This window comes from Protopterus annectens, chromosome 4.part1, assembly GCF_019279795.1.
Source record: "Protopterus annectens isolate FY-2018-M chromosome 4.part1, PAN1.0, whole genome shotgun sequence".
Lineage (NCBI taxonomy): Eukaryota > Metazoa > Chordata > Ceratodontiformes > Protopteridae > Protopterus > Protopterus annectens.
In genome coordinates, this window is record NC_056734.1 from 371,253,652 (window position 1) to 371,277,241 (window position 23,590).

The following is a 23,590-nucleotide window of genomic DNA, read 5'->3' on the forward strand; positions in this document are numbered from 1 at the left end:
CACAAATTTCTATTCAAAAATCCTACTGCTGACCCCAAGGTTATCTCTCAAGGACTTAAAGGAATTAAAGTAACTTCTGCTACGAATCCCACCCCCTCAGAAAGGGTTTCCCGAGCATTAGACAGATGGGGGTAAAAAAGTACACACCTCTGCTACTCTTGTTATTAGAGCACTAAATTGTTAGTTCCATATGCTGAAATTTCAGCAACATACCATGGAACTCCTCAAACAAAAAATATCTTCCTTTCCTGCTTGTGCAGAAAATAGAGTTACAAGAGTTAATGCATTCTGCAAGTCAAGTAACTAAGCATAACTTACAATGTGGTTTTGACGCCCTAGAAGCATCTTGCAGGGCAGCAGTCACTGGTTTTGTCCTTAGAAGGCATGCTAAAGGAACAGCCCTTGCCAGACCACATCAAATCCAAATTATTGGACGCACCACTGCACAAAGATAACTTATTTGGCACCAAGGCAGAGGAGGTCTGAAAAAAGATGGAAGAAAAAGCTAAATCTGTGCAGACAGTTAGACTTCTTGCAGGTCCAGCCACTGAGGTTCATTAGGCATTGCCCCTCAAGCACTGGTCTTTTCCTGCCCCCTCCAGGTCAGCTCAGCCCAGATCCCGGGGAAGCAGGCCCCCCAGACAGCAGCCCCAGGGAATGCAGAGATTTAAGCAATGGAGTTCCTCCTATTCAAAACCAGGGTGTGCTAAGCCACCCCCTCATGGTAAGAACTTGCATTGACTTCATGCTTCCACCCCCTCCCTCTGCCCACCTGCTCTTTCCCCTAGGAGGAAAACTCTACTTCCACACAAGCACCTGGGCCACCATTATCAATGACCATTGGGTCCTCAACATAGTGTCTCAGGGATAAAAATTTTATTTCCACACTCTACCAACCCCAAAAGGGTTACCAGATCTTCCCCCAAACCAGTGGACAGAAGCCAAAAAGCAAGTCCTTTCCCTGTTGTCGATGAGGGCAGTAGAGCATGTTCCTGCAGAACAGGTAGGCAAAGTTTTCTATTCCAGACTCTTCCTGGTACCCAGAAAAGAGGGCACCAGGCGCCCCATCCTCGATCTATTCATTCTGAACACTTTCCTGGTGATACCAAAATTCAAAATGCTTACCCTGCAGCAACTTCTACCTATGCTCTCCAAGGATGCTTGGTTAGCCACCTTAGACCTAAAAGAGGCCTACCTACACATCCCAATTGGGGAATCTTGCAAGAAATATCTCCGTTTCAGGGCGGTGTCACTGCACTTTCAGTTCTCTGCGCTTCCCTTTAGCTTATCCACTGCTCCTAGAGTTTTCACAAAATGCCTGGCTCCCGCCATTGCTTTTTGCAGACAAAGAACTATTCAAATTTACCCATACTTAGATGACTGCCTGATTTTGGCAGACAGTCAGGAAAAGCAGACCTTTATAAAGGACCTACTGGCCTCCCTAGGGTATACTATCAATGAAAAGAAATCCAAATTAGTACCCACGCAAAAAATTGTATTCCTGGGAGCAAGCCTGGACATGGCATCCCAGATCTTATTCCTTACACCAGAAAAACAAACCTACCTGACAACTTACTTCTCTCAAATAGCCACCAGACCCCAGTTATCCACAAGGAAAATCCTGCAAGCTCTGAGGTTCATGGCTTCTTGCATTCTACTCATTCCATATGCCAGACTGCATATGAGGAAACTACAATGGTACCTAAAAAGCCTTTGGTGTCAACACTCCCAAGACCTGGAAGCTCGTATACCAATGATACCTTGCTTAAGGAAATATTTTCTTTGGTGGGCAGCAGCATGCAAACACAACAAGGGACTACCCTTCTCACAACCCCATTCTGCCCAGATCCTCATCACTTGGATGGCAGGTGCATTCAGGGCCAATGGACCCCAAACCAAGTACCATCTGCACATCAACCAAAATGAGATGTTAGCTGATGTCCTTCAAGAATGCAACTGCAGTCCTTACATATGGGTTGTCCTGCCTCAGGCAGCCCTCGATTGGCCGGATTCCAAAGTCTGGGTCCGGCGTCGGCTGATGTCGCCTCCTCCCCGACGTCAGAGTGGCTGGGGTATAAAAGCATCAGCCGACGCCATCTTCCTCTGTCTTTCTTGCCACGCAGTGCCCGAAGCAGAAGCAGTTCGCAAGTGCCGGTCGGTCAGCTCTTGTGTTCTCAGTTACCGAAGTCATCAAAAATCTTAGTACCCCGTTGGGGAACATTTTTCTTGCCTCAGCCGATGTCAGAAAAAATGGAAAAGGTTAACAATTTTGTCTTGTGGTAAACAAATACCTCATAAGGACTTCCACTCTTACTGCCTTCCCTGCCTGGGCCCAGACCACGACGTCTCGGCCTGTGCTGCCTGTGCTTGCTTTAATAAGCGCACACTCAGGCGCCGGGCAGAATTTGCCGAAGACTTTTTTGGCGAAAATTACACTTATATCATGCCGTCGGAACAACCGACAGCACATATTTCCAAAAATCGTAAGGACCGGGACCAACATCCTCGGCCCGCGTCGTCCAACGATACCACTCCCAAGCCTACCGCAAGTGCATCGGTCTCTTCGGAGGCGGTAATTCAACCGCTCCAGGCCGACGACACCGCTTTACCGTGTACTTCGGTCCCGGAGGTTTCCCCGGTGCCGGTTGTGGATTTTCCTCCCGAAACCGAAGCTCTAGAATTACTCGACACCATTCCAGTGGATAAAGTTACTCCTGCACGTGGGGCAGCTAGGCCTCCGGTCTCCATGTCCATCAAGGCCTACACACGTGCAAAGGCTGCCAGCCAGGCTAAGGCCCATCCTCCTAAAACTATTCCCCAGAGCCATTCTTCTGATAAATAGAAAATGACCCTAGCTGCTGACCTAATCTCTCTAATCAGAGGTTCTCAGTCGCACCCAGACAGGGGTTCTCAGCCTCCTGCAGATAAAAGACCTAGGACAGAACAGCCAGATACCCTCTCTTCAGATGAAGCCTCTAGGGATTCTGAGCACTCAGATACCCAGGAAGAATCCTTCCAGGCCTACGAGGACTCTGATGCTGAGGAATCAATTCCTTCTGCCTCTCCTCCAGAGGATATTTCTTTCAGAGAAGTTCTCCACTCCATGAGAGAACATTTTCAGTGGCAGGGCCAGGAATTTTCTGACTCCAGGAAAAGGCTACGCACCTTCCTCAAGTTACCCCAGCACAGACCTTTAGCTATTCCTCCAGTGTTGGATGTCTTGGATGATGTATACTCAGACTCCAGTGCTTCCCCTGATTCTCTCCCTCCTGCTCCTGTCAAGCCAGACAGATATTGCAGGGTCCCTGAAACTCACAAACATCTCTTTAAGGCCCACTCTGTGGATCTAGAAACTATTTCTCAGGGGCCCAAAGGAGTGGCTACTTCCTCGGCCAAAAACCCTTTGCCCGCAGTCAGGGAATCAAGGTCCCTGGAGAGATGGGGCAAAAAAGTTTATACCTCTTCCACCCTTGCCATGAGGTCACTTAACTGTCTTTTTCATATGTTTCAGTACCAAGATTACCTAATGGATGATTTGCAGAAAAAGCTAGCCTCTCCTGAGCCTATAGATAGAAAGGCATTGCAGGATTTGGTTCCTAACACTCAGCAGGTTAGCAATTATTTTCTTCAGTGTGGTTATGATGCATTGGAAGCTTCATGTAGGTCAGCTATGACAGGGGCCGTTATTCGTAGACATGCTTGGCTGAAAGAACAGCCACTGCCAGACCATGTTAAAGTAAAGCTCCTAGATGCACCTCTGGAAAAACAGAAGCTTTTTGGTGCTACTGCACAGGATGTGTTGAAGTCTATTGAGGAAAAGGCTAAATCAGTACAGACAGTCAAGGATTTCCTCCAGATTCAGCCACCTAGATTCAGCAGGAATTGGCCTTCAAAGAATTGGTCCTTTCCGGACACTGACAAGTTTCAAAGGAGAAAAAGCAGGCGTGCTCGAGTTAGAGGGCAATACCGAGGCTCTTACAGGGGCCGCCAATGGCAACCTCCAAATCAGAGAAGTGGCGCAGGGAGTTCAGCTGCACCACAGGGACAATCACAATGACTTGACTTTCACCTCGCCGACTAAGGCTCAAAGAGAAGCACCTCTAGGCGGAAAATTATCCTTATTCTCAAAGAACTGGCACATTTTAACCAAGGACAAATGGATTCTGGACATAGTAGACCAAGGTTACAGGTTCCACTTCCATACCTTACCAACCAGACAAGGCATGCCAAACCTGCCACAAAATCAAAGGGCAGAAGCACTCATACAGGTTTCAAAGTTGTTACAAATAAAAGCAATAGAAAAGGTTCCTCCTCAGGAACAAGGCCAGGGATTCTATTCAAGACTGTTCCTTGTTCCAAGAAAAGAAAAGCAATGGAGACCTATACTGGATTTGTCCACTGTAAACACTTTTCTCATTGTGCCAACATTCAAAATGCTAACTTTACAACAACTCCTTCCCATGCTGGGCAAGGGGTCTTGGCTGGTTACTCTGGACCTCAAGGAGGCATACCTGCATGTCCCAATCAGACACAGTTGCAGAAGATACCTCAGATTTCTTGCAGGGTCAGAGCATTATCAATTCTCAGCATTGCCCTTTGGCTTATCTACTGCGCCCAGAGTATTCACGAAATGCCTGGCATCAGTAATTGCACACTGCAGACTCCAGGGGATACAAATATACCCTTACCTGGACGACTGCCTTATACAAGCGGACAGCAAGCAAGCCTTGACAAAAAACTTGAATTATGTCATTCACTTACTACAGGCTTTGGGATACACAGTCAACTTACAAAAATCAAGACTACTGCCATCCCAGCAAATAAATTTTCTAGGAGCCAAACTAGACACAGAATCACAAATGGCTTACCTCACAGAAGAGAAGCAAGAACAATTACCACATTACTTCAAAAGCCTAGCAAAGCTCACCCAGATGACTGCAAGAAAAATCCTGCAGGCCCTGGGTTTCATGGCATCTTGCATTCTACTGGTTCCACTGGCAAGACTTCACGAGAAAATTACAATGGTACCTAAAAAGTTTATGGTCTCAGCACAGCCACAACTTAGAAGCAATTATTCCACTCATCCCATGTCTACAAAGGGAATTTCTGTGGTGGGCTCAAGCAAGCCAGTTAAACAGAGGTATGCCTTTCAACAAACCTCAAACAAACCAAACCATTACAACAGACGCCTCAGATCATGGATGGGGGGCGCACATGGAGGGCAGATGCATTCAAGGGCAATGGTCCCCCCAGGAAGTGCATCTTCACATCAATCAAAAAGAGATGTTAGCAGTAATTCATGCAATCGAGGCCTTCGGAAAATATCTTCAACAAGGTCATCTGCTAATAAAGACAGACAACACCACTGTTATGTGGTACATAAACAGGGAGGTACTCATTCTTACCCCCTTTTCAGACTAACAATGACTCTTTGGGAAAAGTCCATGAAACTGAACATACAGCTGCAATCCCAGTTTGTTCCGGGCAGGGACAATGTTCTGGCGGACAGTCTAAGCAGAAACATCCTGGACACGCACGAATGGATGTTGCGTCCAGACATATTTGCACAAATAACTCTTGCATGGGGGAGACCGGACTTAGATCTCTTTGCTTCCCACCTCAATCATCATCTGAAAAAGTTCTGCTCGAGGACACACCATCCACTAGCCTGGAGAATGGATGCTCTCTCATTCAGCTGGAACTCTCTAACAATCTATGCATTCCCACCTCTACCACTAATGACCAAGGTGTTACTGAAGATCAAAGCAGAGCAATCCAAAGGCATCTTAATAGCTCCAGACTGGCCAAGACAGCACTGGTACCCATTACTAAGGACCATAAATCGCACCAAGCCGTGGCCCCTGCCTCAATGGCCTCTACTCTTGACTCAGCACAATTACAAGACGGTTCACCCCAAACTGCAAACTCTACAGCTGACAGCCTGGAGGGTTCCATGATTTCTCCCCATATCTCTCTCTCCAAGGAAGTTCAACAGATATTATTGGAAGCACGCAGACCTTCCACCAGAAAGACTTATTCAGCCAAATGGAAGAGATTCAACATCTGGAACACCAACAAGGGACAGGATGCATCAGTAATGAGCATCCCACAGATACTGGGATACTTAGCAGAAATGCTGCATAATGGACTTTCCTATTCTTCCATAAAAATTCACGCTTCAGCAATTTCAGCAAAATACAACACTGATCCACCTGTGTTTTCACATCCTTTGCTAAGACAATTTCTAAGAGGGATAAAGAGTATCAAACCTCCCAGAAAACCACCAGTGCCTGCATGGGACCTCAACTTCGTGTTAGAGAAATTAACTCTTCCTCCTTTTGAACCAGCAGCATCTTCAGAATTGCAATTTCTTTCCTGGAAAACAGTTTTCCTGTTGGCAATTACCTCAGCAAGAAGAGTTTCGGTGATACAGGCCCTCATGGCAGTACCTCCATTTCTCATTTTTCATCAGGACAGGATTTCTCTAAGAACCAATCCTTCTTTTATGCCAAAGGTGATATCCAGGGTGACTCTAAAACAAGCAATTCACCTGCCTACTTTCTTCTCCAAACCTCAAAATAAAGGGGAAATGCTGCTGCACACTTTGGACATACACAGACAACTACGCTACTACTTGGACAGAACAAAGGCCAACAGAAGGTCAGACCAACTTTTTGTAGCATACGCTCCTGCAGTGCAAGGAAAGGCAATTTCCAAACAAACAATTTCAAAATGGATTGGACATTGCATCAGATTCTGTTATTCCTTTCATGGAAAGGGTGTGCCAGCCAATATCAGGCCACACTCCACCAGAGCTACAGCCACCTCCACAGCCTTTCTAAGAGGGGTGGCCACAAAGGACATTCTAGAAGCTGCTACATGGAGCTCCGTGCATACATTTTCCAAACACTACAACCTGCCTTTATATTCCAGATCCCGAGCAGGCTTTGCTTCTGCAGTCCTGCAGGGCATTTTAGCTACACCATCCCTATCCTAGAGCCTACCACCCCCAGCTTGGCTATGGTATTCAACCCATATGTAAGGACTGTAGTTGCATTCTTGAAGGACATAGTACAGTTTTGTACCTACCATAAATGTAGATGTCCGATAGATATGCAACTGCAGTCAGGTTTTCCCTCCCTCCTACCCCTCTGTGTATTGGGTCCTCTACCCCCATTTTATATTTAGCTGGGGATATCTGTTATGGTGTATCTGTTTATTGCTATTGTGTATGTCTGGACTTTTTTATCCAGATCTAAATTTAGCCTTCTTTGGAGGGCACCTGGCATCTGGGGCAAGAAACACTGAGGAAGATGGCGTCGGCTGATGCTTTTATACCCCAGCTGCTCTGACGTCAGGGAGGAGGCGACATCAGCCGACGCCGGACCCAGACTTTGGAATCCGGCTGACCGAGAGCTGCCTGAGGCAGGACAACCCATATGTAAGGACTGCAGTTGCATATCTATCGGACATCTACATTTATGGTAGGTACAAAACTGTACTTTCCGCAAGCTCTGACAGCCTTCAGACCCCTACTCTCCCCGGGGCCTCTACTGATCAAAACAGACGACCACTGTGATGTGGTATATCAACAAGCAGGAAGGGACTCACTCTTACCCTCTGTGCAAGCTCGCCTTTGGCACACAGCCTCAGCCATGCAACTACACCTGCTAGCACAATTTCTGCCAGGCTCTCACAACTCTCTGGCAGACAACTTGAGCAGAAATCTTCTGGATCCACACGAGTGGCAGCTAGACCAAAGAACCTTCACCCTTGTAACTCAGAAATGGGGCACCCCAGAGGTTGACCTCTTTGCTTCCCACTCCAACCATCAGCTCAGCATATTCTGCACCAGGGAACCTCACACCAAGGCCTGGAAACTGGATGCTCTATCCTTCCAGTGGGTCAACCTCTCTGTCTATGCATTCCCCCTCTACCGCTCATTGCAAGGGTACTGCTCAAAATAAGGGAGGAAAAACCGAGGACAGTCCTGATTGCCCCAGACTGGCCATGCCAGCACTGGTACCCTCTGCTGCGAAGCCTGTCACCACTGCCACTATGGCATCTCCCTCAGATCCCAACACTCCTGACCCAGAGAAATTGCGAATTCATGCATCCCCAATTGCAGACCCTCAATCTGGCATCCTGGCTTATTCCCTGACCACTACACAAGCTGCCAATCTAAGCAAACTAGTTCTAGATGTTATACGTGAGACCAGACACCCTAGCAGTAGAAAGTCTTATGCTAAGTGGAAAATGTTTTGCACCTGGATCCAGGCTAAAGGCGCCGGAACTGCACAGCCCTCCCTACCTCTCATCCTGGATTACCTGGCTGACCATTCTCTTCCATTAAAATTCATGCCTCTGCCATCACTGCTCATTTCAGCATAGAGCCACCTCTTTTCTCACACCCTCTCATCAAACAGTTCCTAAGAGGGGCTAACAACTTGAGGCCAACGAGAAGAGCACCTGCCCCAGCTTGAGACCTTAATTTTGTTTTGGAAAAACTCACCCTGCCCCCCTTTGAACCAGCGTCAACAGAGTTAAAGTTCCTCTCTTGGAAGACAGCCTGGCTTCTGGCCATCACTTCAGCTAGAAGAGTATCCGAGCTACAAGCACTAATGGCTGTAGAGCCCTTCATCGTTTCTATGCTGACAGGGTCTCCCTCAGGACTAACCCATCCTTCATGCCAAAAGTGCCTAGTGTGGCTCTAAACCATTCCATACCCACCTTTTTCCCTAACCCACAAAACAATGGGGAAAGGATTTTGCACTCTCTAGATGTGCACAGACAGCTCAGATTCTACCTGGACAGGACTAAATCATTTAGGAAGACTGATCAATTGTTAGTCAGCTTTGCTACAGGAGCAGAGGGCAAGGCCATATCCAAACAATCCTTTTTCAAATGGATAGCACACTGCATCCATTACTGCTACAAGCGGCACAGGAAACCTCCCCCCAAGGGGGTCAGGACACATTCTACCAGAGCAACCTCCACCTCTGCAGCTTTCCTCAGAGGGGTCCCTACCAGGGACATCCTGGAGGCTGCAACATGAATGTCTGTTCATGCTTTCACCAAGCATTACTACCTGCCTATCATCTCCAAATCCAGGGCAGGCTTTGCCACAGCAGTCTTGCAGGGCATCCTTGCCACTCCCCAGTCTTCTTGACTGCCTCCACCCTTTTCTTCGGCTTTGGGAATCAACCCAAATGTGATGACTGCAACAGTGAAACACGAAGAACATAGTGCAGTTGTGTACACTTACCATAAATGTAGATGTTACAGTGTATTCACTGTTGCAGTCCTGGTTTCCCTCCCTCCATCCCCTTGTCTCTTTCTCTCAATTTCTCTCTCTCTATCCTTAGGAGGATGTTCTGGTATTTACTTTCTACTGGTGGTGGTCTTCCACCATAACCTAGCTCCTTCTTGGGGGCTCCTGACAGGGCAAGAAAAGCTGATGTAATGGCGTCAGCTGCCTTAATTTCTAACACTGACGACCTGACATCAGTCCTGGAGCGACTGCAACCGACGCAGGAATACTAAGCGTCTGGTATTCGGGCCGACTGAGGGCTACCCTGGCAGGGATAACCCAAATGTGATGACTGCAACAGTGAATACACTTGAACATCTACATTTATGGTAAGTGTACACAACTGTACTCTCCTACTCAAAGTGGGAGGGTGTTCTCTTTGAATGTCTGTCTCTTCCCCCTAGCATCATTCTGAAAACTTAGTATGGGGGGAAAAGGCCAGATCTGCACCAAGGATCTCCATGAACTGTAGAAATCCAGATAATAGAATCTTCCTACAGTCAATTCCCAAAAATAAGGAATTATGTTGTAGAAATCGATCCGTCGTTAATGAATCTGCTTACACAACTGTGTTTTCATAAATATTTAGGAACACAGTCATGCAAAACCGGAATCCTTAACAGGATAGAAAAGTTGATAGCAACCTTAGTCTGCAACCACAAGAATACTGTGTTTACACTACATTCTTTTTTTCTTCTGTTTCTATTCATGAACTTAAAAGATGGAACCACTTCTTGCTCTTGAACATTTCTATATTTTGATTTTGGAGATTAAAGTGGGCCTAACGACAGAAGGCTTTTGAAATATTTCAGAAGCACACTGTGGTGATGGAAAGAGTGCTTAATGAAAAGCACTTTATTGCAATCTGTGATGTGCTGTTAGGTTTTGTGTAATTAATCTTTCATTTTGAAATGTAATTTTTAGAAAGGTTTCTTGGTTTGAATGGGGTACCTGAGACTTGTAGCGAATTTAACTCTCAACTCACACAACTACGCACTAGCCACTGTGGCTTATTTCCTTCAGCTTTAGGTTCTGGCATTTTGTTAATTAGGTACTAAGAAATTAAAGGAGATGTTCTGATTATCTGTACCCGTTTATTTATGTATGTATGTACGTATGTTTATTAACAGGCGTAGTTGACTGATCTGGAAAGTCAAAGCCCAGGAGTTGCATTATAATAGAAGAAGAAATGCATACATATCAGAATGTTAAACATAATGGTTTCAAGATACACATAGTGTTAATATACATGTCAGTATCAACATCCAAAACAAAAGCAACTACTTCCCAGATACATACACTATGTACATATGTACACATAATGTCATATACAGTAAGGTTTGCACATTCTTTGGGCTAAAATGTAATTTGTGATATTAGAGATGCACAGCAGAGGGGAAGTATTGAGTGGAAACAGTATTTAAAGGGTTGGTATCCAATAAGGTGGGAAATGGATATAAGTGGTGGTAGTAGAGATGTTACAGCAGTACCATGCATGATAGTTTCGGCTATTGAGGATGTTTAAAGTGAATGCAACTTAGTGTTTTTTCTAGGAAGTGTGAATTTAGTTCTGATGTTATTGAAATGTGATGATTTGGATGTCGCTCTGAAATGAATCCCAGGGTGCTGGTACAAGGACAGAAACTGCATGGTTGGTAGATTAAAACAAATTTGTGGGCTTACGAAGTACTGAGGCATTGTTGACCTTATGAATGAAGTATATAATTCCTTATAAATCAGTGAAGTTGGGAGGTGGGTGTCACACTATAAGGATTTTGTATCTAAGGCAGGAAGTAATAAGATTGTTACTGGAAGCCATTTGGGATAGCAAAGGATAATGTAGTGACATTCAGTCCTAGGAGACAGGAAACTAGAACAGAACATTTTGTCTGAGATTGTTTAGAGGTCCTTGAGGTTTTTCATTGAGGCACAGGGAAATAGGAGTTAGGAGTTCAGAAATTCCAGATGAAGGGAATATTCCCATATCAGTACTGCTTTGAAAGTTTTAAACAGTTTCTTGTCATTTGTTTGACCCTTTACACCTTGTGTTTCGTCTCTGAATTATGTACTTGATGCTGTATAATTTATTTCCATTGTGGAGAAAAACACATTACCCAGCTACATGTACTTTTTTAGTAGTTTTCTACAATTAAATAACTCATCTTGTCTTTTTGTGCCTTTTCCATTCCTTCAAAAACATTTTGAAAAATTTTCCTGTAGCTGTAGTCAGTAGATCTTGCTTGCATTTTTATTTGCTTCACCTTGTATGCCTGTGGCAGGGGAACACAGCTGGCACACAATATTTGTTAGGATTTCATAGGAAGAAATTTATATATTTTTCAAACTTCTTGAAATGACCATTCTACAGACTGGTATGAATGTTTACATTGGTACTAATGAGACCAAAATGATGAGCACCACTGCATTGGGATTATAAAATACTGGCCCCTATAAATATGTTTAATAGTATGAGACTTAGAGGTGCCTTCTTTTTAGTCTCTGCGTATTCTCATTGTGTCCTGTTGAAGTTTACCAGGTACTCTTCTTTCCTTCTACATCCCAGAGACACGCTATTAGGCCAGTTGGCATTTCAGCAGGTATGTCATTCTTTGGTGGACAGGCATCATATCTAGGATTAGTTTTTCTGCCCTTAAGCCCTTTGCTTGCCAGGACAGGCTTTAGTTCTCAAGTGATTCTGAGTAAGATAAACCAGGTAATGGAAAATTGAGTACTGTAATTTTATCTAAATGTTCTACTTGGCAGACCTGTGTGCCTTTATAACCCTCCTGCTTAATTATTCTCACCTAGAAGTTGACCACAGAAACTAACATGATTCTGAAAATCCTTTAATAAGTGTACAACAGTTCTCCAACTTCATGTGACGTTGAAGTAATAATAAAAGGAGAGGTGCAGGTTCCTGCAACAATGATGGTATTCTTACATTTCTCGCTGTTTTGGCTTAGCTGTGTTTTCAGACTGTATGTGTTTTTTTAATCACAGTATGTCAACACAGTTAAGAACAGAAACACCACAAAATGTGGTTCTTGACAACAGTGCCCATATATGTTAGAAGAATACATTGATCTTAACTATTGTGTTTCAAGGGAATACTTTGTTAAAGGAAATTGTCTGACTTCAGGCGTAATTTATTTGGCTTGCTGTTCCATCTCTACTACATTTTATGTGGGTAGGACTGAAAGACTCTTCTGTAAAAAATCTGTGGACATCAGTATGCTGTCCAACTCAGAAATACTTGCACTGCACTTACTAAGCATAATTTACAATGCACAGTTTTCAAAAAGTCTAAATTTGGTATAATCGGAGTGGTGACTCAGGATGAGTTGGGCTGGGGTCATTGGGAAAACCACATGACTATAGGGAACTGTTGTGGCAGTTCAAACTTAATGCCTATACAATGCTGCGTCTTAATAAACATATTTCAGTAAGCCCAGTTTTAAAGCTGAAGCAGCCTATTTTTGTAACTCAGTCATCATATGTTTTACTATATAATTCATTTGACATATGATAATGTAGACACACTGTGTAAACAGTTTTCACTTTTTAACCACTACAAATTTTTAGAATCTTTGTAATATTTTCAGACTATATGTACATTCCTTTATTTATTCAATGTTTTTAAGTCATGTGATTTGCTTTGTTTCATAGATATGATGAAGTCCTAACATCATGACAATGATGAAAGTGCTTTACCGTTTGTTATTTTGAATAATTTAGTTTGTTTTTTAAATTCTACATTTCACTCTCTTTTTCTTTTGACTTGTTGGATACTACATGAGCCATTCTTTGGTTTTGAGTTGCATTAAATTTATATCCCGAAAAGACTTGAAACTTTCTCATGATGTTCCACAACACTCAGATGTCCTTTTTCTGTTTTTATCAGGTAAAAAAAATATTGTCTGCAGATAAAGCCAGCTTTTCCTGATTACCATACCAATTATATGCTTGAATTTCTAAGTCCCTTATTTTCTTTCAGTGGCTTTAACCATGAAGTAAATAAAGGGAAAAGAGGACACCGTAGCCTGGTTCCTCTGATCAGACACAATTTGTTAGAAAGGAACTGTGCCAGTTCAATTTTTGCCTCCAATCCCTCATATATCCTCCTAATTAATCTTATTATTGAATCAAGAAATGCAAGTGCTTCTGTTGCCCTACTCATAAAATCCCAGTTTACTCCGTCGAATGCTTTCTCTGCGTCAAGACCCACCAAAACCAACAGTAGTAGTTTTTTACACTCTGCTTCCTTCTGGATCATCATTGTTCTTTTAATATCAGATGTTTGGCTCTCCTCCACAAAAACACCATTGATCTATATCAATTTTGGCAATACCTTTGCCATTCTTTTAGCTGTTCTAGACATAAACACTTTATTATCGTGGTTTAAAATTGAAATGGGCCTATATGAAGTCGGAATTGATGGGTCTTTATTCATATCTCAAATTTATATGCTGCGGGAAAGCTTGTAAGCATCCGTGTTCATTCAGCAGCATCACTTCATTAACCTTCTATCTAGGCCGTAATACTGTAATGAGAAGACGTACTAATTCCTTATTCTGTTTTTTACTTGAGTGTTCTGTCTTTCAAGAACAAACACTGTTCTTGTATACTGTAATGGTATATGCACCATATAATTTTGTGCATTTTCATATAATTAACCTACTCCTCATCCTTTTCTCTACAAGATGTAAAGTATGCCTTTTAGTTTTGTACTGCCATGGGCTTAGTACTGTAATCATTATCTTTGTCTACTTTCTTCTTTTACATTCCACATTTGGCTATACTGCAGTGTTTGTTCCAGCTTGAAGAATACTGCCTGATGCCACTTGCTACTCAGTATTATTAGCTACTGTATTAGATACTGTAAAAGATGTTACAGATATTTGACTGCATTTTTTACTACGTTAATATTGTAAGATGTTTAAATATTTTTTTTTTATTTAAATCATTGCTGTAGAGGTGTACTTAGTTTGATTAGCAAGTTGTTGTTGCTTATGCTAATGAATATAATTGGAGCTTTTCTCTCTGCCTTTCATGTAAATGAGCAATGCCAAAATGAACCTATCCCAGTCAACAAATGGAAAAGAAATATGTAAAAGCATATGAAAATCCAAAAGCTTTGTTTAGGCGTGTTGAAAATGCTCAGTAAAGTTCTCCATTAATTTAAGCTGATTTGCTTGATAAAAAGAGCTTAACTCTGTAATTTTCTTTTGCTTTTCTAGGGCGGAGTTATACTTGTGTCTCACGATGAGCGTTTTATTCGCATAGTATGTAGAGAACTCTGGGTATGTGAAAACCAAACAGTACGACGGTTAGATGGTGGCTTTGATGAATACAAAGATGTATTACAAGAACAGTTCCTCAAGGAGGGGTACTTATAATTCCTTTTTCTGGAAAGCTAAGGACCTCTTGACTGTACTGAAGAGTTGCACTGAAGAGAAAAAAAAGCCTTGTGCCACACACAAGGGAAATCATTACAGAACAGCCAACAAATTTTGTTGTTGTATTGTAAGGAGAAAAGTAACTGATTTTTCAGTCTTGTATTCTGCCACTAAGGATCCTGTACAGGCTCCCCCCAACCAACAGAAAAACATCCTGTTACTAAGCCACATAATCACTTCAGTTCCTACTGACAGCTTCGGAAGGAGACACCTGCTTACTTTTATTGCCCCCAAATTCATAATCCTCATTTTAAATGACTTCTGCAGTTGTTACCAGACATGAGAATCAGGAAAGTGTTATTCCAGTAATTTATGAACCCAGACATTTTGACTGGTGGTATGTTAATAAAGAATTATGACTTTAAATAGAGTGCTTTCTAACTTCAATCCACACCATGTTTTTTTAATTTTGAAAGAGAAAAACACACACACACTGTCTTGGAATGTATTTCAGCATGTGCATTGTTGCACTTTGTTATTATAGTGATAATACCTATAAGGGGTAGGAGTTGCAGTGGGATTTATTGCCAGCAGAATTGAGTTTTATCTTGAGGGTCAAATACTTATGCCAAAAGATAATAAATCCAAACCATAAGTGCCATCCCTGACAAGATGATATTCCTGTTATACCATGCCAACACTCTATTTTGTGTGAAAGATAAAAAAAAATGTTATCCTAAGTCCATTGTGCAGAGGGATGAAGCTCGGACTCTGAGCCAGACTACAAGTGTTTGCCAAAACAGGTGTTGAAGAGGTGGGTTCAGGAGGATAGGAGTGAAAGGACAATGCTGGCCCAACCAACCTGGGGGGAATGGCATTGGTTCACCACTTGGATAACACCTAGAGTGTATGAGCCTGCCACATGTGCTACATCAACCCAGGGAATCTTGCTTGGTTATACACATATCTCCTGAGGCATGCAGCAGTTGTGGAGCTCTAGGGGTCACTATGTCGGTTAGAGTTCCAAGGGATATAGAGGGAAAGTCTGCAAGATGAAGCAGAGAGGCCTGTTCCCTGGCAGCCAACTCTGTCATCTCCAGGGAATGAGTGGACTGATAAGGCCTTCTGGTTGGGGAATAAGTAGTGCTTTTAGGGTACTTGTCTGGCTCAGAGATGGCTGGCGTTCACCAAGAGAGAGAGAAGGAGGGAGGAATTAACGGGTCAGTGGGGTTGGGAAGGGAAGCTATTGGGCAAGATCTGGTGAATGGTGAGTATAGATAAAAAAAATTTATTGCATTTACCAGTTAATGGGCGGCCACGGTGGTGCAGCGGTTAGCGTTGCCACCTCACAGCAAGAGTTTCTCCGGTTCGATCCTCGGCTGGGGTGCCTTCTGTGCGGAGTCTGCATGTCCTCCCTGTGGTTGCGTGGGTTTCCTCCGGGTGCTCCGGTTTCCTCCCACATCCCAAAGACATGCTGTAGGTGGATTGGATACCCTAAATTGGCCCTAGGTGTGAGTGTGTGCATGTGTGTACCTACAGTGGAAGGTTGGGCATCAGGCTGGCAACTCGACACTGTAAAACTCTACTGCTAATCATGAGCGGACAGGTGATCTGCTGTGGCGACCCCTAACCGGGAAAAGCCGAAAGAAGAAGATTGCATTTACCAGTTAACAGAAGTTGCATCTTTTGTAACACATGCACAAATTCAAGGTAATAAGCTTTTTCATTATTAAGGGAGTGTATCAGTTTTACATGCAACATTGATGGTGTTTGTCTTGGTATTGTATGTGAATATGTTTATTTTATTCTTTAGCACTTTGTTTTGGAGAATTGCATTTGCGAACTTCCAATTTACTGCCATCGATTTGATATGGAAACAAAACTTGTTTACCGTAAATTAACTTGGTTTGAAAGATGAAGATCATTATTGGTACAGCCAGGGTAAATAAGTGATATTAAACTGAAAATTAACATGCAGACACCAGTGCATTTTTGTATGGGTAGTAATTCCATTTTCTTACATATTTTCCTTATGAGAGCTAATGCTTCAGAATAGAGGAAGCACTAATGCAGACTTCTGTACCTTCAACTTTGAGGACAGAAGGCATAGCTATTCTGTTGAGAGCAGAATATATTGTCCATAACAGCAGCAAAGGGGAAACCAGGTGCTGCATGAGTGAAGTCTTGAAAGTACATCTTATAAATACTGCCTTATATCAGGATGCTGCTGTAGAAAGTATTTTCTGATTTGACAGTGCCAAACATGTTTATGTGTGGTGGTAATTGGGCATATAAAAACTTGATATTATTCTGTATTCCTCTCCTTTAGGATATTACCCATGCCATCATATTTATTCTAGCCTAGTACCAGCTGGTACCCAAGCCCAAAAGGAGGGGTCAATGTGCTATCCAAATTACTGCATGCTAAAGTGCATCCTGTGGCCTAAAAGTGGCTAAAGCAACACAAAAAGTGGTGAGCCTTTATGTGGCCAGAATTTTTAAGCAATTTGTGTGAACTACTTCTAAGAGAACCACTTTTCTGCATTTCTCTGAAGGGTGAATCTGTCTTCTGTTTGGCTTAGGAATGGCCAATTAGTGTTTTATCAGTTTGAAAAACTAAACCTTTTTTTTCTAAATAGCTGACTCAAGAAAGGCTAGGAAATGTAAATGAAAGCTGAAAGTCTTGGCATCTCCAAAAGTATTTATGAATGTAAGAATTGTGGAATGTTGTCAATAACGTTTCACGGAAAGCAAGATACAAGTCAAAAAATGTTGCTAAACCAAGGGATTCATTGTTTCCATGGAGAAGTTTTATAAGGAATTATTCTGATCTTGATTTTTTGCAGTAAATTTGAAGAGATTTTTATTAAGGAATTTGCAGTTCATATTTTCTTTAGTTTGTCCTAATTCCAGTTCGCACTGAGAGACAAATATACAGATAAACCTTTAAAAAAACTACCCCTTTGGTGCAACTGCAACATTTTTGTAAGAGAGAATATTTCATTTTCAGAAATTACTGTAGGCATAAAACAAGTCTAGATAAAATACATTTCCAGATCTATGAACTCAGATTAATCTCAGACTGAAAACTACTGTAAGGCATTTATAAGGCATTCTTTACTTTTGACCGTAAAATAAAAGGGAAATTTTTAAATGTAACATAACCAGTAAACAATGAGCCGCAATAAAAACAAAAGGAAAAGATCCACAGGAAGTTGCCAGCCAGTAGTATATCCTTTATTTTAGCGCTTTCATCTAAGGTACAAGACTTAATCAGAATACTAAACCATTACCCACACTGCCTTTTATATCCTGTAAAAAAGAACAAAAAAAGATTTAGCTGCTCATATTTCTACTTACTGTGATCATTTTTTTTTAAGTTTGTAGTTATTGATCATGTATAACAAGGACCAAGGGGGAGTGACTGAAGAACATCTTGAGCTAAGGGAACTACAGTGGCAACTATGTGTCAGTGCTGCTCAGTGATAACATCTCTATCAGTTCTCTCTTAAAATTGAGGGCTAATCTAATTTTATAGAAAATACCATTAACAACTGTGGAATTATTTTCGGATTTACGTAGTCACATGCTGTGTCATTTACTATGTTATATTTCTTTGGGTACAGCATTTTTATTGTATATAGTATTGTGTTTAAAAGTTTTTTTTAACACAAGTTATGTTGGTTTTTAACAGTGTTTGCATAGCTTTTGATGTGTACAAACAAATGTTTGTGACAAGAATGGGATTTTAGAGCTTTAAGAATTCATTTGCAATTCTTATTAGTTGGTGTCACATGATATAAAAGGCAGGGTGGGTAATGGTTTAGTATTCTGATGAAGTCTTGTTCCTTAGTCAGAAGCGCTAAAGTAAAGGATATACTACTGGCTGGCAACGTCTTGTGGATCTTTTCCTTCTTTTGTTTTTATTGTGGTTCATTGGTTTGTGTGTTTTTGGAACGTTTTCATAACCAGTAAACAGGTAAGTGACCACCAAGCTGTTACTGGACATAGTGAACATACGTGCAAAATAATTTTGTAAATTTGTCAGACTTCAGTGTGACAACTGACAGAATTCTGTATATACAAGTAGAAGGCAGTGGTACAGGAAAATATATCCTGCATTTTCCCCAGTAACTCTTCCACCCAATTTCAACAGTGTGTGTGTGTGTGTTGGGGGGCAAATTCATTATTTCCACGAAAAATAGAAAAATAATCCTGGTGATTTGTGGTTGGAAGAGCTACTGTGTACAGGTTTTTTTTGTCAGTTCCTGCTTTGTCTTGACAAAAGTTAGCTAGCAGAACAGAGCCCTTGCAGCCCCTATTTTGGATGATATTCTAGTAAAAAGGATTATGGAAGACATTTTCTTTCACTTCAGATTATCAAATTATTCACATTCCTTTCATTTATTCCTAAAAATAACTGGAGGAGCAAGTCTAGCTCTTTTGGACCTCACTGGTGTTCGAGTTTGAACATTCATAATGGTTAATCTGATGTTATAAATCTTTATGTATTCATTACAAATAGGACTTTGGTTCCATTCTCGGAACCAATATGTCCGTTTCCAAGCTCGCTCCAGCCAAAAACTCTCAGCTAAGACCTACCCATAATGCCCATCTCTTAGTTACTCCAGATCTCGTTTGCCACATTCCTAGTCAGATGTGCTAACCATATCTCTCAAAGCTAAGTAGAAAATTGTAATTTTTAAGATAGTCTCCTCAAATTTTTTTTTTTATTATTTTTTAGTCAATTTAGCCTTTTCTTACCGTCGGCTATAACCTAATTCTATTCCCTACCCTTTATCTTGGTAATTTAATTTCTACCATTATTGGTACAGTCCCTCTCTCCTGCCTTTGATAGGCCCTTCCTTACCACTTGTGTTATTTTTTAAATACCATCGTTGGTATTCTCTCACCTTTTTCTCTCCCTTCTTTTGTTTTTTCTGTAGGATAGCCTTGTTGCCTTACTATCTAAAGCAAAACAAAACGAGTAGAAACACAATAAGAGCCGGCAAAATACAAAAAAAAGAAAGTTTAATGTAAGTGCTTTCAGTGTGGACAATACCTCACCTTCTTCAGACAAGAAGGTGAGGCATTGTCCACACCAAAAGCGCTTACATTAAACATTCTTTTTTTGTATTTTGCCGGCTCTTATTGTGTTTCTACTCGTTTTGTTTTACTTTAGTTGGTTTGTTTTTTGGTTTTTCGTTTGTTTGAATTTGTTGCCTTACTATGTCAGACAAAGTTAAGTTGGGGTTTTAAACAGTGTGACAAGTGTGGGCGTAAGATGCCCAACTCAGATTGACACGCTCGTTGTGTCTACTGTTTGGGCATGGATCATATTAAAGCTGACCGTGACATTTGTGCTAGTTTTAGTAATCATACACTAGCTGAACTTAAAAATAAGCTTATTTTAAAAGGTTTAATCAAGACACCTTTTTTGGAGGCTCTATCTGGGTCGGAGGTCTCACCCCTCCAAAGACCAAAAAACATAAGGAGTCAATCTGTTCCTGCATCTCCGTCAGTTATGGAACTGAGTCGGCTCCGTGCTTCGCCAGCGCCCTCGGTGCAGACCTCTTCGGCACCAGGCTCTGTATCTTCTCCCTAGGTGCCATCCATGATATTCACCCCTATTTTGGTTCCAACCTCGGCACCACTGACCGGTGCCGTCCTTGGATCCGACATTGGCTCCTATGACTGTACCTGCTTCGGCACCATCCCCGGCCACAGTGCCGATAGTTTCTTCGGCTCCATTGGCTCCAAAACTCAAATATCTACCAAGGACAAGATCCTCTCCAACTTGCAACCCTTTTTTGAGGCAGAGGTTTAGTCCCTTTCTAGAAAGACCTGATTCTCCTTCAGCAGCCTCCTTTAGATCCACCAGGAGTTTTTCAGAATTAGATCTAGTGCGGGTTGTGGACCAGCTTCTGGCAGCTAGGGGATTGCCCATTCCAGCTAGACCTTCTGTCCCTCTTGGCTCGGAATCTTTTACTTCATTTTCCCCTGTTTATCCTCCTCTGGCCAGGTCCCGGAGATCTCAGTACCGATGTCCACCCCGGTGCATACTGTCTCGGCTCTGACAGTTTATCCCCTGTCGGCACTGACCACCCTTGCTGCTTCGGCTCCGGTGGAGCCGATGTTCTCTTGGAGCAGTGCTTAGACCGTTCGTACCGTGGTACCTAGCCCGGCACCTATTTTATCGCTGGTGCTGTCTATGTCCATGGCTTTGATGGCTTCCAGTACTCTCAGAGCTCCTCACCTGGAGGTGGGCTCCTCAGGGTGGGTTGTCTTGGTTCCATGCTCCCATCCCTCCTCGGGCGGGCCTGCTTTCCAGGTGATGGAGAGGGTCCTAGCCTCCACAGGCTCGCAGTCAGCATCAATGACATTAGTATCAGAACCCCCCAGCATGCAGCTGTCCCAACCCCCTATTTCGGGACCCCGGTCACGGGAGTTGCAAGACCCCCTTTGAAGGGGAACCCCTTCTCCGGAGTCCTCCTCAGAAGATCCCACTGGGGAGCCACCCCAGAAGAAACAGTGCAGGAGCTCCTTGATTCCTCGGTATCACCGAAGACACCGATTGTGATGATGGGAAAGAGTCCCCATGGTCTCCCCCAGATGACATCTCATTTGGAGATATTCTTGAAATCCTCAAGCAGCGGGGAGACTGGAAGTCTTCTAACCCTTCTTCTGAGTAATCAGTGTTCTTGCAGGCTTTCCGTGCCCGGCCATCTACATCCTGGGTGACCCCACCGGCAGATGACATTGTTAAGCTCATTGTGCAGCATGCCTGGAAGGCCCTGGACAACATAGAACCTGTCCCCCGGAGGCCAGACAAAATTTTATCTACACCTGAAGACCAGCCCCACTGGTCCAAGCAGCTGACAGTTGATTCTATGGTCGTGGCGGCAGCCACCAAAAGGGAACTGGCAAAAGATAGTTCCATTGTCCATCCTCTGAACAGGGAGTCCAGGACCATGGACAGACTAGGGAAGCAGACCTATGCTTCAGCGACCTTCGCCATTCGGTCGCTGAACTATCTGGCACATTTTACTCGCCTCCAAAGAGACCTAATTTCTGAAATGTCTTCCTTTTTGGCGGGGGTACTGCCTGGTGAGGTGCGTGACACTGTCACCTCGCAGCTATCTACCCTTGAATTCATGTCAAACTCCTCGATGCGTTTGATATCTCACACCACTGAGGGGGCAGCTCGAGCTGCCGCATCAGGCATTGTCATGAGATATAATGCTGGTCTGTGGTTGTGTGACTTCACAGACCCCTTTAAATCTTCCTTCATCAATGCACCTGTCAACGAATCTGCTCTCTCTGGACACAAAGTATGAGAGACACTTGCACGAAGTGAGAAAGATGGAAATACCCTGTCTGCTGTGGGTATACACTTTTCCAGCCCCCAGAAGTCCTACTCTAGAAACCAGAAGGGAGGAAAAATGTGGTTCAAGAAATCCCAAGGATCTTGAAAATTTAATGATAAGGTGCTTACTGTGATGGATCCAAAGTCATCTTAAGACACTCAGTCTTGCTGGCTGGGTTTTGCTAAAATTAAAGTTTAGTTATAATTGCATTCACAGTCTGTTGCCCACAGAAACTTGCAAAGTGTACATTGATGCAGCACCTAAAACTCTATCACTTTAAAAACAATAACCAATAAAAGACTTTTTATAATCAGTCACCCGAACCACTGTTGCAGCTTTAGTTACTGCCCTACTTTACTTCTCAAACAGCATTGATGATGTGAGAGATACAATACAAAAAATATCTCTAACAATGTTATCTGCTATAGTCTCTTTATACTGTTCTAGTCACGCAGTTCAAATCCTGTTTTTCTGTTGGTATTCTTTTTTGGACTTTGTATGAGCACATCTGTTTGCAGAAAAACATGTTTTTATCCTGTACTGGTATTGGTTTGATGGAAACACCTTGTAGAAAAACACATACAAATGCTGACTTGATCATTCAAACTTCCTTGCTTAACAGTATCATATGATAGAAATATGTCCTGTTGTCCATTCTTTAAGGAAGCTGTATACATCCTGTTTTTCATATCTTTGGTTTTACTGACCATACACCCTGTTTTTAAGTTTGTAAAAAGTCAGCTTTTTTGCTGACAGTGTGCATCTTTGCTGATTCTGTAGGAGACATGTCCATTAAGAAAATTCATTATTTTTTAAGCCACAGTCATTTAGTATGGATGCTAATCACATATTGCTAAACTCTATTTCTACATTTAAGCAAGCTTTATTTTATACCTTATTTATGTTGCTGAGGGAAACATACTTACAAGCGAGGAGAGTGTGTTGAGCAGATGGAAAGAGTACTTTGAGGGGTTGATGAATGAAGAGAATGAGAGGGAGAGAAGGTTGGATGATGTGGGGATAGTGAATCATGAAGTGCAATGGATTAGCAAGGAGGAAGTAAGGATAGCTGTGAAGAGGATGAAGAATGGAAAGGCTGTTGGTTCGTATGACATACCTGTGGAAGCATGGAGGTGTTTAGGTGAAATGGCAGTGGAGTTTTTAACCAGATTGTTTAATGAAATTTTGGAAAGTGAGAGGATGCCTGAGGAATGGAGAAAGTGTTTTCGTACCGCTTTTTAAGAATAAGGGTGATGTGCAGAGCTGTAGTAACTACAGAGGGATTAAATTGATCAGTCACAGCATGAAGTTATGGGAAAGAGTAGTGGAAGCTAGGTTAAGAAGGGACATGATGATTAGTGATCAGCAGTATGGTTTCATGCCGGGGAAAAAAGAGCACTACAGATGTGATGTTTGCTCTGAGAGTGTTGATGGAGAAGTACACAGAAGGTCAGAAGGAGTTGCATTGTGTTTTTGTAGACTTAGAGAAAACATACGACAGGGTGCCTAGACAGGAG

At 42.5% G+C, this 23,590-nt stretch overlaps 1 protein-coding gene across 1 annotated transcript in view; it reads left to right on the plus strand.

Annotated features, from left to right (window-relative positions):
* The window catches only part of ABCF3 (ATP binding cassette subfamily F member 3), a 1,867,236-nt gene extending 1,852,104 nt beyond the window's left edge, over positions 1 to 15,132 (plus strand). The window contains exon 21 of the mRNA XM_044070185.1: positions 14,548 to 15,132. Within this exon, the coding sequence (XP_043926120.1) occupies positions 14,548 to 14,706 (159 nt within the window). The 3' untranslated portion in view covers positions 14,707 to 15,132. The remainder of the gene's footprint in view (positions 1 to 14,547) is intronic.
* The last annotated feature ends 8,458 nt before the right edge of the window (positions 15,133 to 23,590 follow it).